This window comes from Pseudochaenichthys georgianus, chromosome 8 (assembly GCF_902827115.2).
Source record: "Pseudochaenichthys georgianus chromosome 8, fPseGeo1.2, whole genome shotgun sequence".
Lineage (NCBI taxonomy): Eukaryota > Metazoa > Chordata > Actinopteri > Perciformes > Channichthyidae > Pseudochaenichthys > Pseudochaenichthys georgianus.
This window is the reverse complement of record NC_047510.2, coordinates 27,047,155-27,061,835: the sequence shown is the minus strand read 5'-3', so window position 1 is coordinate 27,061,835 and position 14,681 is coordinate 27,047,155. Positions and strand designations below refer to the sequence as shown.

Below are 14,681 nucleotides of genomic sequence, written 5' to 3'. Positions count from 1 at the left end.
AAGAGTCTGGCAAATGTGAATCCCCCGGAGTTGGCTCCTTATGAGGAGCAGCAGGTTCAGGGAAAAGGTTCAGAAGGAGCCACACGGCCACCTGGAAGAAAGGAAGAGAAGGAACCAGAGTGGCTAGAGAGACTTATATCTCGGCTGCAAAGGAGAGCTACGTTCTTACGCAAACTCTGCCAGGAAGTTTCCGATGGCAGCGGAGCAGAGCGAGGCGTGGATGATGAGTGGGAAAATGCTTCTGCAGCCGACCTCAGGTGGATGCAGGAGCAGGCGAAGTTGATTTATCTGTCAGACAGACTGCACTCGGATTTAGAGCGGCAGCGCGGCGAGGTGTTACAGGGCAAACGAGCTCTGTGCCACGAGCAGGGCAGCACAGTGAGGGATGAGCAGGAGGCTTTTCCTCACACCTTATGTCAGCTTCAGGAGGACAACGGCGCTTTACGAGAAACACTGCAGCGTGCTGAGCAGAAGATCTTATGTATTGAGACTGGGAACCGGAGGCTGCTGCAAGACATCGAGAAAATCGAGGAATATCACGAGGAAAGGATGAAGAATCTGGAAAGTGGGTTTCAGGAGAAGATCGGGGAGCTGCAACACATCCACGAACAGGAGATGCAGAACTTGCATGGCTACTACGTCAAGTCCTCCAAAGAGAAACAGAGCAACATCTGCACAGAGTCAGAAGAGGCGTACCTGAAAGAAACACACGAGGTAACACACACGTCTGCCGTACTTCAGGAAACACACACAAGGTGCTGAGGTGCACATTTAAAAAAAATAAAAAACCGTACTAAGTTGCCGATTAGTTCTTTATAGTATATTAAATATTCAATCAATCCCTGATGAAATAAAGGTTTAGAGTACACAATCCCAACACACACAACCTCTCTACACGATTATAATCTCACAAATGTTCTACTAAACAATCAATACAGAACTTCTAAATACAAAACAAGCATTATTTATCAATACAGGTAATTTACCGGGTCTATTAGTTCTTTATTGTATATTTATTGAAATCAAAATGAACAAATCACAGCTGAAAAAATAGTTTACAGTAAGAGTATGAAACACACACACACACACACACACACACACACACACACACACACACACACACACACACACACACACACACACACACACACACACGCACACACATACCATGTATACATCACTTCAGGGGACATTACATTGACTTACATGCATTTCCTGGAGATTTATCCTAACCTTAACCATAACCAATGCATGCCTAACCCTAACCCTAACCCTAACCCTAACCCTTACCCTAATCCTAATCCTAACCCTAAACCTAACCAAGTCTTCACCCTAAAATTAATGATCCCCCTTATGGGGACCTCCAATTTGTCCCCATAAGGGCGGCGAGTCCCCACACGTGACTGTGTAAACAGATTTAGGTCCCCACAGGTATAGTAATGCTAGACCACACACACACACACACACACACACACACACACACACACACACACACACACACACACACACACACACACACACACACACACACACACACACACACACACACACACACACAGATGTATGAGAATCCCTTTTTTTCCCTTCTGTATAGCAAGTTATATTTTAACACACACACAGGACTAGTGCACGTACATTACCTAAGTACTACCGTATCAATACTGAACCTTTTCTCAATGCAAATACAGGCGACCTGTGATCAGGGCTTCGCTGCCATGGAGGAGATGCACCGGCAGCTGATCTCAGACCTGCAGAAGCAGCATCAGACGGAGATGGCAGCGCTGCTGAAGCAGAAAGACAAGCTGCTGCAGGAAGAGACCGCCGCCACCATGGCAGGTGAGGGTCCTCAGCAGGAAGTCAAACAACAGGAAAAGCATTGAGGCCTGTTGAGTCAATGCAAACTCTTTACGGTTCTTTCTTTTCAATATCGGAAGCTTTTGCAGAAGTTGTAACAGTGTTTAGTTGACCATTGGGAAGTAACTCATTTACTCAAGTACTGTACAATGTTGAGATACTTGTACTTTAGTTGAGTATTTCCATGTTATGTTACTTCCTACTTCTACTCCATACAATTCAGAGGTAAATACTGTACTTTTACTCCACTACATTTATTGTGTACCTTTAGTTACTTTGCATATTTGGATTAATTATGTGAAATGTAAAGAACTCTTCGATAAGACTTAAGTTGCACCTTAAGTAACATTCACAAGCTGCAGTATACACAGTCATTCAAACTAGCTGCACCTTCACCAGCTTTGAGAACACTTTAATGCATCAACAATTATAATAATATAACATATTATATATAGTATTCTGAAATGGACACATTTGCATAATAAGTACTTTTACTTTTGGCACTTAAAGTATATTCCGATGCTAATAGTTGTGTAATTGAACTTGAGTAACATTTTGAATGCAGGACTTTGACTTGTAACAGAGTATTCCTACTCTCTGGTACTTGTACTCATGAAGTACAAGATGTGAGTGCTTCTCCCCCCTCTTGTTGATGCACATTTCACCTCGTTCTACAGCTATTGTAGCGATGAGAAGAGCCCATAAAGTGGAGCTGGAGAAAAGCCGGCAGTCTCAGCACATCAAGGAGAGCGCTGACATCACTCAACTGCAAAATGAATATGAGTAAGTGACTGCTTTTCCTTTTACTGCATTTTTGTTATTTCTCTTTCTCTTAATCTCCTAAGAAACAGCAGCATACATCTCACTCTGTCACTGCAGCTTGTATTGCTGCAGGGCTACTGGTTCGTGGTGTATTTCAGGGGTGTCAAACTCAATTTCATCACGGGCCACATTAGCATTATGGTTGCACTCAAAGGGCCGGTTGTAACGATATAAATATACATATATAATATATAGAAAATAATGTATTATATTATATTATTGCCTCTTGGATAGTTATCAGATAGGGTAATAACTAACTAACTACGTTTGAAAGCAGATGTCCAGGGCAAATAATTGCAAGTCTCTTCAGTGCGCATGTCACAAAACGAGATGCATTGTGGGACATGTAGTTTATGGGCAACATACTTACATGTAGTAAAGTGGCATGTAACCGTATAATAAATGTATTATATTCTTTGAAAGCTCTTGCGGGCCACATTAAATGAAGTCACGGGCCGGATTTGGCCCCCGGGCCTTGAGTTTGACACCCCTGTGATGAACGAGCCTGCGTCACTGACTGCTGTCCGTGGTGCTGATACCTGCACAGTGACACACACAAGAGCCATTTCAGAATGTAACACAAGGCCATCTCGACCAAATCGACCTGCTACTTCTTTAAAAGATTATTTTCTGAGTCTATAGTCACTTTCCTGTTCAACATCATGCCTCTGCAGAAAGGAGTTTCAGTTGATGCATAAGGACCTCGAGGTGCTGTCGGTGCAGCACACTCAGAAATGTCTGGAACACTCTCAGCTGAGCCAGGAGCTGCAGGAGGAGAGGCAGTCCTCCATTCAGTACCAGAAGCAAAACAAGGAGCTGAAAAAGAAACAGGTATCAACATGTTCTTAGCTCCAAGGGACGCTCCTTATTCTTCCTTTTTATTCAATTAAGATCCTCATTGAAACAGTGAGAGAATGTGTTGTATTCACCGTCTCCCGTCTCCTGACATGTCTTACAGAGGGAGACAGATGAAATGTCTCAGCTGCATTTCTCACTGAATGGGAAACAGTCCCAGGTCGGCCCTCAAGTCAACGACTTCTATGAAATGGAGGTGAGTGTCTGGAAAACAGAGAGTACAGCCTTTATTTCACCCAATTCACAATCATAAAAAAGAAGAAGTAAGCAGTGATTCTGTTTTTAAAGGTCCCATGTCATGGCCATTTCTACCGATCTTAATTCCATTGTTGAGGTCTACTAGAATACATTTATATTGTGCAATTTTCCAAACTCACATTGGTTTCTCATCAGCATCTCTGCATAGTATGTGTATTCACTCTCTGTCCTAAACGGCTTGTTGGAGCTCCTGCCCCCCCCCCCCTCCCTATGAGCCCAGTGGCCGTCTGCGAGACACAGCGCAACCCAGCCCGAACACACACACACACACACACACACACACACACACCCTCACAGCCTCGCTGCGTCCCGCCGTCAGGGAGGAGAAATCGGCGGAGCTGCAGCTGAGAAAAGATTGTGTATTTGAGGAAGTCCGCGGATTGGTCAATTTGGACCAATCCACGGACTTAACGTAACAGCTCCGCGGACGTAACGTAACGGCTACACGGATTGGTCCATTTGGGTACGGGCACGTCACTGTACCCAGGAAGAAAAAGAGAAATCCCCAACGAGGCGTTCTGGGGCAGCACAGACACGTCTTTTCTGTGTTAGAGTTGTACTCGCTACAGGGTGTCCTTTGAGGGGTGTGACTCTGCAGACCGTTTACATGCAGAAAAACCTTCATAACACACAAGGGGACGGGTAGTAACCGGAAAAGCATGACATGGGACCTTTAATGATTAACATGACTTTTATTTGTGTGTAATGGTACAAGAGCTTTGTATATAGCCTCACTGATCCATAACTTGAGTTGTTGTTTTGTTTTATTGATATCTGTCATTTATCCAACCTGTACGAAATGTAAACGTATGTTAATTTCCCATACCATTACACTGTACACAACATATCAATTATAGCATGTTCTGTATGTTTCAGGTGATCCTGAGGGCGAGGGAGGCAGAAATGCAGTTTCTCAGACAGGAAGCTCGTTCTCTTAAGGAAGAGTTGAAGCTCGCTCGAATGGTAACGATATCTCTTTCAACTTTATATCCTATAATCTCGCTAGATCATAAAACCATTTTGCATTAAAACAGCATGATGAATTCAACTTCCTAAAGGGTGCTGCATACAATTCCATAGGCTAACACTCAAACACATTGTAGTGGTAAGTTAATGGGCGGGACTAACCTAAGCGGTTGACCAATTACAACAGAGCCGGCCAACCAATCAGGCAGTATGAGACAAATAAATACCGTTTTGAACATTAAAGCATGGAGACATGTCACAGCAGAGGCACAACATACAAATACGAACAATAAGCATGATAGGACCCCTTTAACATGAAAATAGCAACTGTTCAGAAATTAAAAAGAAATCTGAATTCTGATTTATTTAAGCTCGTTTGTGTGTGTGTGTGTGTGTGTGTGTGTGTGTGTGTGTGTGTGTGTGTGTGTGTGTGTGTGTGTGTGTGTGTGTGAGTGTGTGTGTGTGTGTGTGTGTGTGTGTGTGTGTGTGTGTGTGTGTGTGTGTGTGTGTGTGTGTGTGTGTGTGTGTGTGTGTGTGTGTGTGTGTGTGTGTGTGTGTGTGTGTGTGTGTGTGCAACAGGACAAAATATACGCCCAGAACAAGCTCAAGGCCCTCCATACGACCAGCCTGGATGAACCACACCCAGATGTCACTTGGTCAAAGCGAGACGCCTCAGGACAGAGCCTCAGTGAGACTCACTTTATTTGTGTACATTGTTCAATTTACAGACAACTTGTGAGATGTCTACTTACACATTAAACATTGCTTCTGTTAGTTATTAAACAGGGCTAGCCAGGATGATAAACATTGTACCCTCTTGTTTTCTCAGAAGACAATGGGACAAACACAAGTAATGCTGCTTTTCTGAAGAAGAAAGATAAATCCTCCCTCACACGTCAGATCAGAGGAGTCCGATCAAAGGTACAATGTGACTTTTGATAAATGCAACATTTATTTTTCATATCAACAACTTTGAACCTCTCACCTCACAATGACGTCCTTAAACTGTACTAACAAGTGATGTCAAACTTTGACTCTTTCTTTTCTTTTCTTTGGCTTGCAGAGTTTAAAAGAAGGTCTTTCTATCCAAGAAAGAATGAAGTTGTTTGACCACACTGGCTTTTCTAGATGACCATTTTTAAGATTGATATAAAATATTAAAGGAATCACAAAAATATATATTTTATGTTGGTCCTATTCCAGTGCACAGTGTAACGTATAGACACAATATCTGTGTTTTTATTGATATTATTCAGTGTATTGCATCGATTTTGTAAAAACTGTCGTTACCATGTTGTACCACTAGATGGAGCAAAACACAACGAGCAGAGGACACTTCTGAAACGGAAACTGTTTATGACCATTTTTAGAGCAGTAAATTAATTAATGAGACCTATTTATTAGCATATTTATTAAACATTAGTCACGGTGAATTCCAATGTTGTATCCTGGTATCATTTTATTATGTAAAGACAATAAAGTATTTCTCTGTTTATTAAAAGACTGGTTATGTTTCCCTATTTCCCTGAGTCTAAAAATAACTCTTCAATTTAATTTCAATGTATCTTTCCTCTGTGCCACGGTGATATGTCTTTCATCTCTATAATAAAATTAGTATCGCTAATTTTGAATCCAAAAGCAGATTAAATATCACCTTTTAATGTTCCAACATAATAATAATACTCTCATTATAATGATTAATATGAATAAATAAGCAACTAAGTATTGTATTGTTATTGTTATTTATTTATTTTATTTTTCCAACATGTTTTTCCTATTTATTTCATTTTAAAATGTGTTTTAATAATACCAATAATTACAATTATTATTATTACAAAATGTACTCTTACAATCAAAATAATAAAGTAATAAATCAAATACATTTTTCACCTGTTTCAACATTTGATTAGAAACTATTTTAATGTTATATCTGTTCTGTTTTAAACACAAGATAAATACTAAGACAACAATTTAACAAAATGTTTTTATAAAAACAAACATGATGATGATGATGATGATAATAATAATAATAATAATAATATGAAATAGGCCATTGTGTTATATATATATTGGAGGACAGTGTGAAGCCTGGATGTCTGGGAATGTAACACTACTGCAGCTTTGCTTAGCATGCAGTGTGTGTGTGTGTGTGTGTGTGTGTGTGTGTGTGTGTGTGTGTGTGTGTGTGTGTGTGTGTGTGTGTGTGTGTGTGTGTGTGTGTGTGTGTGTGTGTGTGTGTGTGTGTGACATTACTAACCTGCAGCTCTGAGGACTGGAGCCCAGCAGCAGTGCATGAGGAGGAAGCAGGAAAACACTGGGGACTGAACACACACATCTGTAAAGAGGCTTCTCAATACTCAAATTTCCCCTCCTCGACTCCCCTCCTCGATACTTAGTCCCGCCCACAGGAGATGCGAGCGGAGGACCGAGGAGGGGAACCGAGGAAAGAGGAGGGGAAGCAGCAGACGTCTAAAGAAATGAGAACTCCTCTCCTCTGCGCGGTCATTTTAAAGCGACGTCCGTTCATTATTACGTGGCAACAGCTGCATCAGCTGTCGAGTGTTTGGTCATATTTTATAATCTCTGTTAGATCAGCTGAACATTGTTCCCCCACATATGTACTTTTAATTCATTGAGAGTGCGGTATAATGAGACAATAACAGGCTACAGATGCGGACACACAAACACAAATATATTTATATAAATATATGCAATTTAAAGTATGAGAGCATTCTCATAATAACACAATCAGAGACTGGATATATCCCCCCCCCCTCTCTCTGGTCGCTGAAATGGGGAATTGAAATTACGGGCCAAAAGTTGTATTTGCAAGTATTAAAAGTAAGCAGAGGACACCAAACCAACTGAGACCTGTCTGTCCGCCGCATCTGCGCACACACTGTACCACACACACCTACACACTGTACAACACACACCTACACACTGTATCACACACACACCTACACACTGTACTACACACACCTACAGCTCCTAAAGCATAATCAGGCTACAGTTGTTGTGTATTTTATTATGTGAAGCACTAAATGGTTTTAGAAAAATATCGACTCTTTGTTTGTAGATATCTACTAAACTAAAGCAAATTATGAGAATAATGTAGGCCTGTTATACTGAGTGATACATTTTACACACTGCTCTGCTTTCTGCAGGACCTCACAGCTGTTCTCACTGTAAACATCGCGTTGCGATGAGAGCAGTTTCTAAAATAATATCCAGGGGATGCATGCAGAGCTGTCATTGGCTGAGATAAGTCCGGCCGTGCGTCACGCCTCCACTGTTCCCGGAAATGCATCCGCGGAGGATCCGTGGAGGAACCATCAGTGTATCCTCGGTTATAGCTCCTCCAGAGAGCCTCCTCGACGCTCGATCCTCGGTCCTCGGTGTGCATTTAGAGAAATGAGACGTTCTTCAAAATGGCGCGCTGAAATTCATTTCCGGGTCACTACCGGAGGACCGAGGAGTCGAGGAGTCGAGGAGGGGAAATTTGAGTATTGAGAAGCCTCTTAAGTGTAGCGTCAGGTCTGCTCAGAACCTGAGGGTGATATCACACTTCAGTCTCCAACATCAGATCGGACGTCACACTGGAGGAGGAGAGTCAGGGTGAGGACTCAAACCATTGTGTGTGTTATTAACCACCATCACTGAACATGCTGTTGACATTAGAGGCTTCTCAATACTCAAATTTCCCCTCCTCGACTCCTCGACTCCTCGGTCCTCCGGTAGTGACCCGGAAATGAATTTCAGCGCGCCATTTTGAAGGACGTCTCATTTCTCTAAATGCACACCGAGGATCAAGCGTCGAGGAGGCTCTCTGGAGGAGCTATAACCGAGGATACACTGATGGTTCCTCCACGGCTCCTCCGCGGATGCATTTCCGGGAACGGTGGAGGCGTGACGCACGGCCGGACTTATCTCAGCCAATGACAGCTCTGCATGCATCCCCTGGATATTATTTTAGAAACTGCTCTCATCGCAACGCGATGTTTACAGTGAGAACAGCTGTGAGGTCCTGCAGAAAGCAGAGCAGTGTGTAAAATATATATCACTCAGTATAACAGGCCTACTCTCTTTATTTGCTTTAGTTTAGTAGATATCTACAAACAAAGAGTCGATATTTTTCTAAAACCATTTAGTGCTTCACATAATAAAATACACAACGGCTGTAGCCTGATTATGCTTTAGGAGCTGTAGGTGCAGGGCCGGCCCTCGGCATAGGCAGTATAGGCGAATGCTAAGGGCGCATCAACCCATAGGGGGCGCCGAAAATTGAAAAAAAAAAGTTAGAAATTAAAAATATATTTTTTTTATTTCATAACAACACAATTTCCCGATTTTGGATCAACAAAGTACATCTTATTATCTTATACTAACAGAACTACGCCTATATTGCGTACAGCGCCCATAAACTATGGCACACCCCCCCTCAAAATAAAGTTGAATTGCCCCAGTCCAAGGTTTATGTGAAATTGTTCTTTTTTTGAAATAATGGTTTTAGTGTGCAATTATAGGTTTTAATTTTGTATTTGTATTCATTTAAAATAAATCAAACTCCCAAAAAACGTACACAGTTTCTGTGTGCTTTTATTAACATTGGAATTTACTGTGTAAGCGGCCGCGGGGGGGAGAGCTTTAGAGAGCTCTCTCCTGAAAGACTGAGAGGCTCTGATAACCTCAGCTCATTGAGGTAAAGGCACACCTTTATATGATCATTATAGTTATAAAAAATAAGAGAATAGGTGAAAAACAGGTATAAAATACTGACAGTACAAAAAAGTTGTTATTAATAAACAAGAATACAGTTTGAAAGGGGAGTGATTTGTAAAATATCCATAAAGGAAAAGAAAATCTGCTTACAGTTCTGTTTCATATGGGTGTTGAGAGATGTATCCATAGATCTCCTAATGTTGCTCTCAAAGTGCACCAGATTGATGCTTTTAACTTCAATATTAAAAAAAAAGGTCTTCCCGGGGGTGCATGCCCCCGGACCCCCCTAGAGGAGGTGAGGTCCCCCCCCCACTTAAATCATGTTCAAATGGATAGGAAACTAAATACAGTTGCACACATCTTGTGTCAATATCTTTGTTGTTGTGGTCATGCCACAACCATGCACGTGCGAATCATAGTGAGTGTCTGCATTTTGGGGGGGGGGCGCCAGCTAAAATCTTGCCTAGGGCGGCAAATTGGTCAGGGCCGGCCCTGTGTAGGTGTGTGTGGTACAGTGTGTAGGTGTGTGTGTGGTAGGTTACAGTGTGTAGGTGCGTGTTGTACAGTGTGTCGGTGTGTGTTGTACAGTGCGCAGATGCGGCGGACAGACAGGTCTCAGTTGGTTTGGTGTCCTCTGCTTACTTTTAATACTTGCAAATACAACTTTTGGCCTGTAATTTCAATTCCCCATTTCAGCGACCAGAGAGAGGGGGGGGGGGATATATCCAGTCTCTGATTGTGTTACGTTATTATGAGAGTGCTCTCATACTTTAAATTGCATATATTTATATAAATATATGTGTGTGTGTGTGTGTGTGTGTGTGTGTGTGTGTCCGCATCTGTTGCCTGGTATTGCCTCATTATACCGCACTCTCAATGAATTCAAAGTAAATATGTGGGGGAACAATGTTCAGCTGATCTAACAGAGATTATAAAATATGACAAAACACTCCAGCTGATGCAGCTGTTGCCACGTAATAATGAACGGACGTCGCTTTAATATGACCGCTCAGAGGAGAGGAGTTCTCATTCTTTAAACGTCTGCTGCTTCCCCTCCTCTCTCCTCGGTTCCCCTCCTCGGTCCTCCGCTCGCATCTCCTGTGGGCGGGTCTAAGTATCGAGGAGGGGAGTCGAGGAGGGGAAATTTGAGTATTGAGAAGCCTCTATTAAGTGCCTCCAGTTACTCTGAGATGCACAGGTTGCCTCAGGTGACCCCTAATACATGTGAAAGTAGATTCATCCAGTTAGAGATTTTATAAGTGTGATTTCTTACTCTATTTTACCCTGTCCATCTGTATTCTATGTGATGACAGATCCATAACATTACATGTCTGTATATCCAGAGAACTGATTTCTATGTAAATTCAGAATCACATCTCTTAGTGTCCTTGCAGAAGAGCTAATATGCTCCTTAGAGTCGTATTGCTTTAGAGCAGGGGTGGGGAACCTCCGGCCTCCGGGCCGTATACGGCCCGCGAGACCATTTGGTACGGCCCTCGAGGTAATTTATAAACACACGCAAAAAAGAAAAGAAATCTAGACCGCAGAATAATTAAACAAGCGAGTGCCTGTTTTTCCTGGCCAAGGGCAGGGTCCTTGAACACAACACGAGCCTAACGTGTCATCACGTGGTATGTGTCTCGTCTGACAGGAGTGTAGTTCTAACGGAGAGCACCAGAACGCGGCTCCGAGCCGGGACTTCACAAATTGCAGTAACCATAAGGAGCCGTACACATGCCGCAGTTTTTGCGTGGCTGTGTCTTTAGTTGAGAGCTCAGTGGCGATCTGCTCATCTGTCATGCCTCATCTGTCAAACAATCAATAACTTTGTTGTTATTAGCATCTGGTTAGCTATGCTAACGAATACAAGAAGCTTTTTCTACTACCAGTGAGGTAAAGGCACATCTTTATATGATCATTATAGTTATCAAAAAACAAGAGAATAAAGTAAACAGGTATAAAATACTATATGACAGTAAAAAAAAGTTATTATTAAACAAGAATACAGTTTAAAAGTTGTAAAATATCCATAAGAAAAAAATCTGCTTACAGTTCTGTTTCATGTGGGTGTTGAGAGATGTATCCATAGATCTATTAATTTTACTCTCAAAGTGCACCAGATTGATGCTTTTAACTTCAACATTTAAAACAAATCTTCCTGGTGGAGCATGCCCCCAAACCCCGCTAGGTGAGGTTAGGTCCCCCCCCCCCCACACTTAAATCATGTCCGCATGGATATGAAACTAAATACATTTGCACACATCTTGTGTCCATATATTTCTGTTTTGGTGGTCATGCCACGGTGCATGCATGCGCGGGTCATGGTCAAATATCTGGATTAAGAGGTTGCTTTTTCTTTGCACAGCATGAAAGAAAGGCGAAATGAATGGGCTGTGATTTTAGTTTTTTAAGCAGACGTTGAGTTCAATAATTTGTACGGCCCTCGAAGGATGTTGTAAAAATTGAAATGGCCCTTGAGAGGAAAAAGGTTCCCCACCCCTGCTTTAGAGGAACATCGCACCTCATTAAAACACAACACTCATCATCTCTTCCCTGCCACTCCCGAGTGTGAACCTGCAGTCATGAGCTGACGCTTTGAGAGAGCTGTTTCTTAATCATGGATATATTTCTGCACCTGTGAGATTTTCTTTGGATGCTGTGCCATTCAAAATGACGTAAACGCAATTTCTGCACTTGTTTCCTGAAATAAACATGTTTTTCACATCAGGCAGGTAAGATCTTTTCATCCTACGACACCTTGAGAATGTAAAACTAAAACCTGCAAGTGGAGTTCATTTGTTCAAGTTGTAAATGATAACAATAAATACATAATAATGTGAATTCATGTTCATTCTTGATAATTATAATAAGAACGAGGTGAAATGTGCATATAATAATTGGCCTTTTTTAAATGATTAGTTACAGACATATCCATTAGTCAATCGGAAACATCTGATAATAAATTGACAATTTATGTATTTATTGCAGTGGACCTGAGATGACATTATTTTTGTGATCTGTATAATTTTGCAAAATAGATTTGAACTTGTTCGCGTTTAAATTATTACATTTAGGAACTTCTTTTGGAAAGAAATCCACTTTATAATTTTCTTATAAATGTATATTTTCTGTCAGACTTAAGCTTCCTCATGGTTAACTGAATTTAATAGAGAACACATTGAACTTAAATCTGTGACACAAAATATAACTTGCTATACAGGAAAAAAAGGGATTATCATAAATCTGTGTGTGTGTGTGTGTGTGTGTGGTGTGTGTGTGTGTGCGTGTGTGCGTGTGTGTGGGGGGGGGGGTGTACCTGCAGATCGAGCTGCCCCACAAACGGTCAGCGGCTGATGTAGAAACACCATTACACAGGTGCACCTGCTCACGCTGTAAAAATAAGTGGGCCATTTCGACATGCAAAGATCAATTACTGCAACACACGGAGGCACAGCCTGCTTCCCCGATGATGCCTTTATTCCCTCTCCTCTCTTTCCTCTAACATGTGACATGTCTGTGTTTTAAAATACTGTGTAGAGAAAAAGGCTGCATGGGCTCACCAATTTGTTTCGGATCATAGTTTAACAAGGCGTTTTTAACCAATTTTTAAAAAAAAATGTAACCTACAATTTACCAGGGTTTCCATGACAATAGATAGATCCTTAGGATGTGAAGGATGTGAAAGGATGAGAAGCATATTCCTATCAGATATAGATGCCTTAAAAATCCTAAACAATAATACAAATTGTGACTTTTCCACAACGTTAAACTTCTAGTAAACTTTACAAATAACTTTTACGTTGTGTAAGGAAAAACAAACTTCACTTCTCAAATGTATGCAATATACAGCTTTTGAGTGAATCAGGTTGCCTCACAGTGAGAGAGACCTGGAATTCAACCTGCAGTTTTTCGTGTGGAGCTAGCATGGCCTCCCTGTGTTTTATCAAAAGGTGAGAGCACTTTGTTATGATGAGGCAGGATGTTGAATAGGCTGGTCTGGCACACACTCCCTAACTGGAGCAGGGAGGTTAGTGAACATCTCCCTAAAAAGGTACTGTATCTTATGTATGCGCAGCATTTCTATCTGATGGGTGGGAGCACAACGCCTCTCTTCCCCACTCAGGTTACTTTTGTCGATGTTGGCTGCCAACAGCTATATGAATATCACTCAGGCGATACAGTATCTTCATATTTCAAGTGTGATCTCTCCTTCCTTGTGATCACTGCTGTGTTACACAGGAGGATTTGGCAATAGAAGTACATACACTAAATGTGATTTAACTCCTAACAGTCAGAGATAAGGTAAAAACAGTAAGACTGTTAAACACCTGAACTTTTGAAACAACATCCATAACATTCATCTGGCTGCAACTTAGAGATTATTTATCTAATATATCATATTCCAATCACTTGTATATAGACTCTTATTGGTCTTATTGCACTATTTCACACACTGTTTTTCTGTTTTATTGTGTTGCACTGTGGGAGGAGCCTGTCACATAAGATTTTCATCGTCATAACTACACTCAGTGGCGTTTTTATATGTACAAAAGTGGTGGGGCACAAAAAACGTAGATGTCTATATATAAGCTTCTGCAGTGAGGTTCATGGCTGGTGAGGCACTGGCACTGACTCTTCAGGTTTACAAATATTATATTTTGACCTAAATCAAAATATAATATTATTTTCAAAAGCTTTTTTTGTCTGATGCTTCAATTAATTTTAAACAGACAGTTCAACAGAAGGATACCCAAAAAATGTAATTTTATCATTTACATATCGAATTGTTCTCTCTTAGTAAGATCCCATTTTCAATAAAATTGCAGTTTTAAATTGACTTGAAGATTAATTCCATTTGCCTATCCTTCTGGACAAAAATCTCTATTACTTTTTTGTAAAAGTCCTCCTTATGTTCTTGTAGTTTCAAAAGTCTATCATAAATCTAATCTAATCAATAGATTTATGATTCTAAAATTATAAAAGTAGGGTAGACATGTGGATATTATCCAGCTGAACAAAACATGCATTTATCTAACAGCTACGTTTCCCACAGATCTTATTTGGAGCTATTTTCTAAAATCCTATGGAGAAATCTCATTGATTTTTTGTCGAGGGAAGCCATGCGCAGCTTACTTCCGGGTTTTAGGACGCCTCACTGCAGCTCTCTCTCCTCCTCTTCACACACCACACTTTTCGCGGCACAC

General features: G+C 41.2%; 1 protein-coding gene and 1 long non-coding RNA gene across 2 annotated transcripts; one reads left to right on the top strand and one right to left on the bottom strand.

The window, feature by feature from the left end:
* Positions 1 to 2,269: 2,269 nt before the first annotated feature.
* LOC117451544 (myosin phosphatase Rho-interacting protein) lies at positions 2,270 to 5,914 on the top strand. Its single transcript, XM_034089903.2, has 7 exons — positions 2,270 to 2,637; positions 3,351 to 3,507; positions 3,635 to 3,727; positions 4,666 to 4,752; positions 5,335 to 5,443; positions 5,585 to 5,676; positions 5,819 to 5,914. Exons 1-7 carry the CDS (start codon positions 2,507 to 2,509, stop codon positions 5,885 to 5,887), a joined length of 738 nt encoding a protein of 245 aa, XP_033945794.1. The 5' UTR covers positions 2,270 to 2,506; the 3' UTR covers positions 5,888 to 5,914.
* Positions 3,404 to 7,242, bottom strand: LOC117451545 (uncharacterized). Its single transcript, XR_004552678.2, has 3 exons — positions 7,013 to 7,242; positions 3,606 to 3,735; positions 3,404 to 3,492 (listed from the first exon to the last, which is right to left on the bottom strand). It is a non-coding gene; the product is annotated as an uncharacterized lncRNA (long non-coding RNA).
* Positions 7,243 to 14,681: the final 7,439 nt, after the last annotated feature.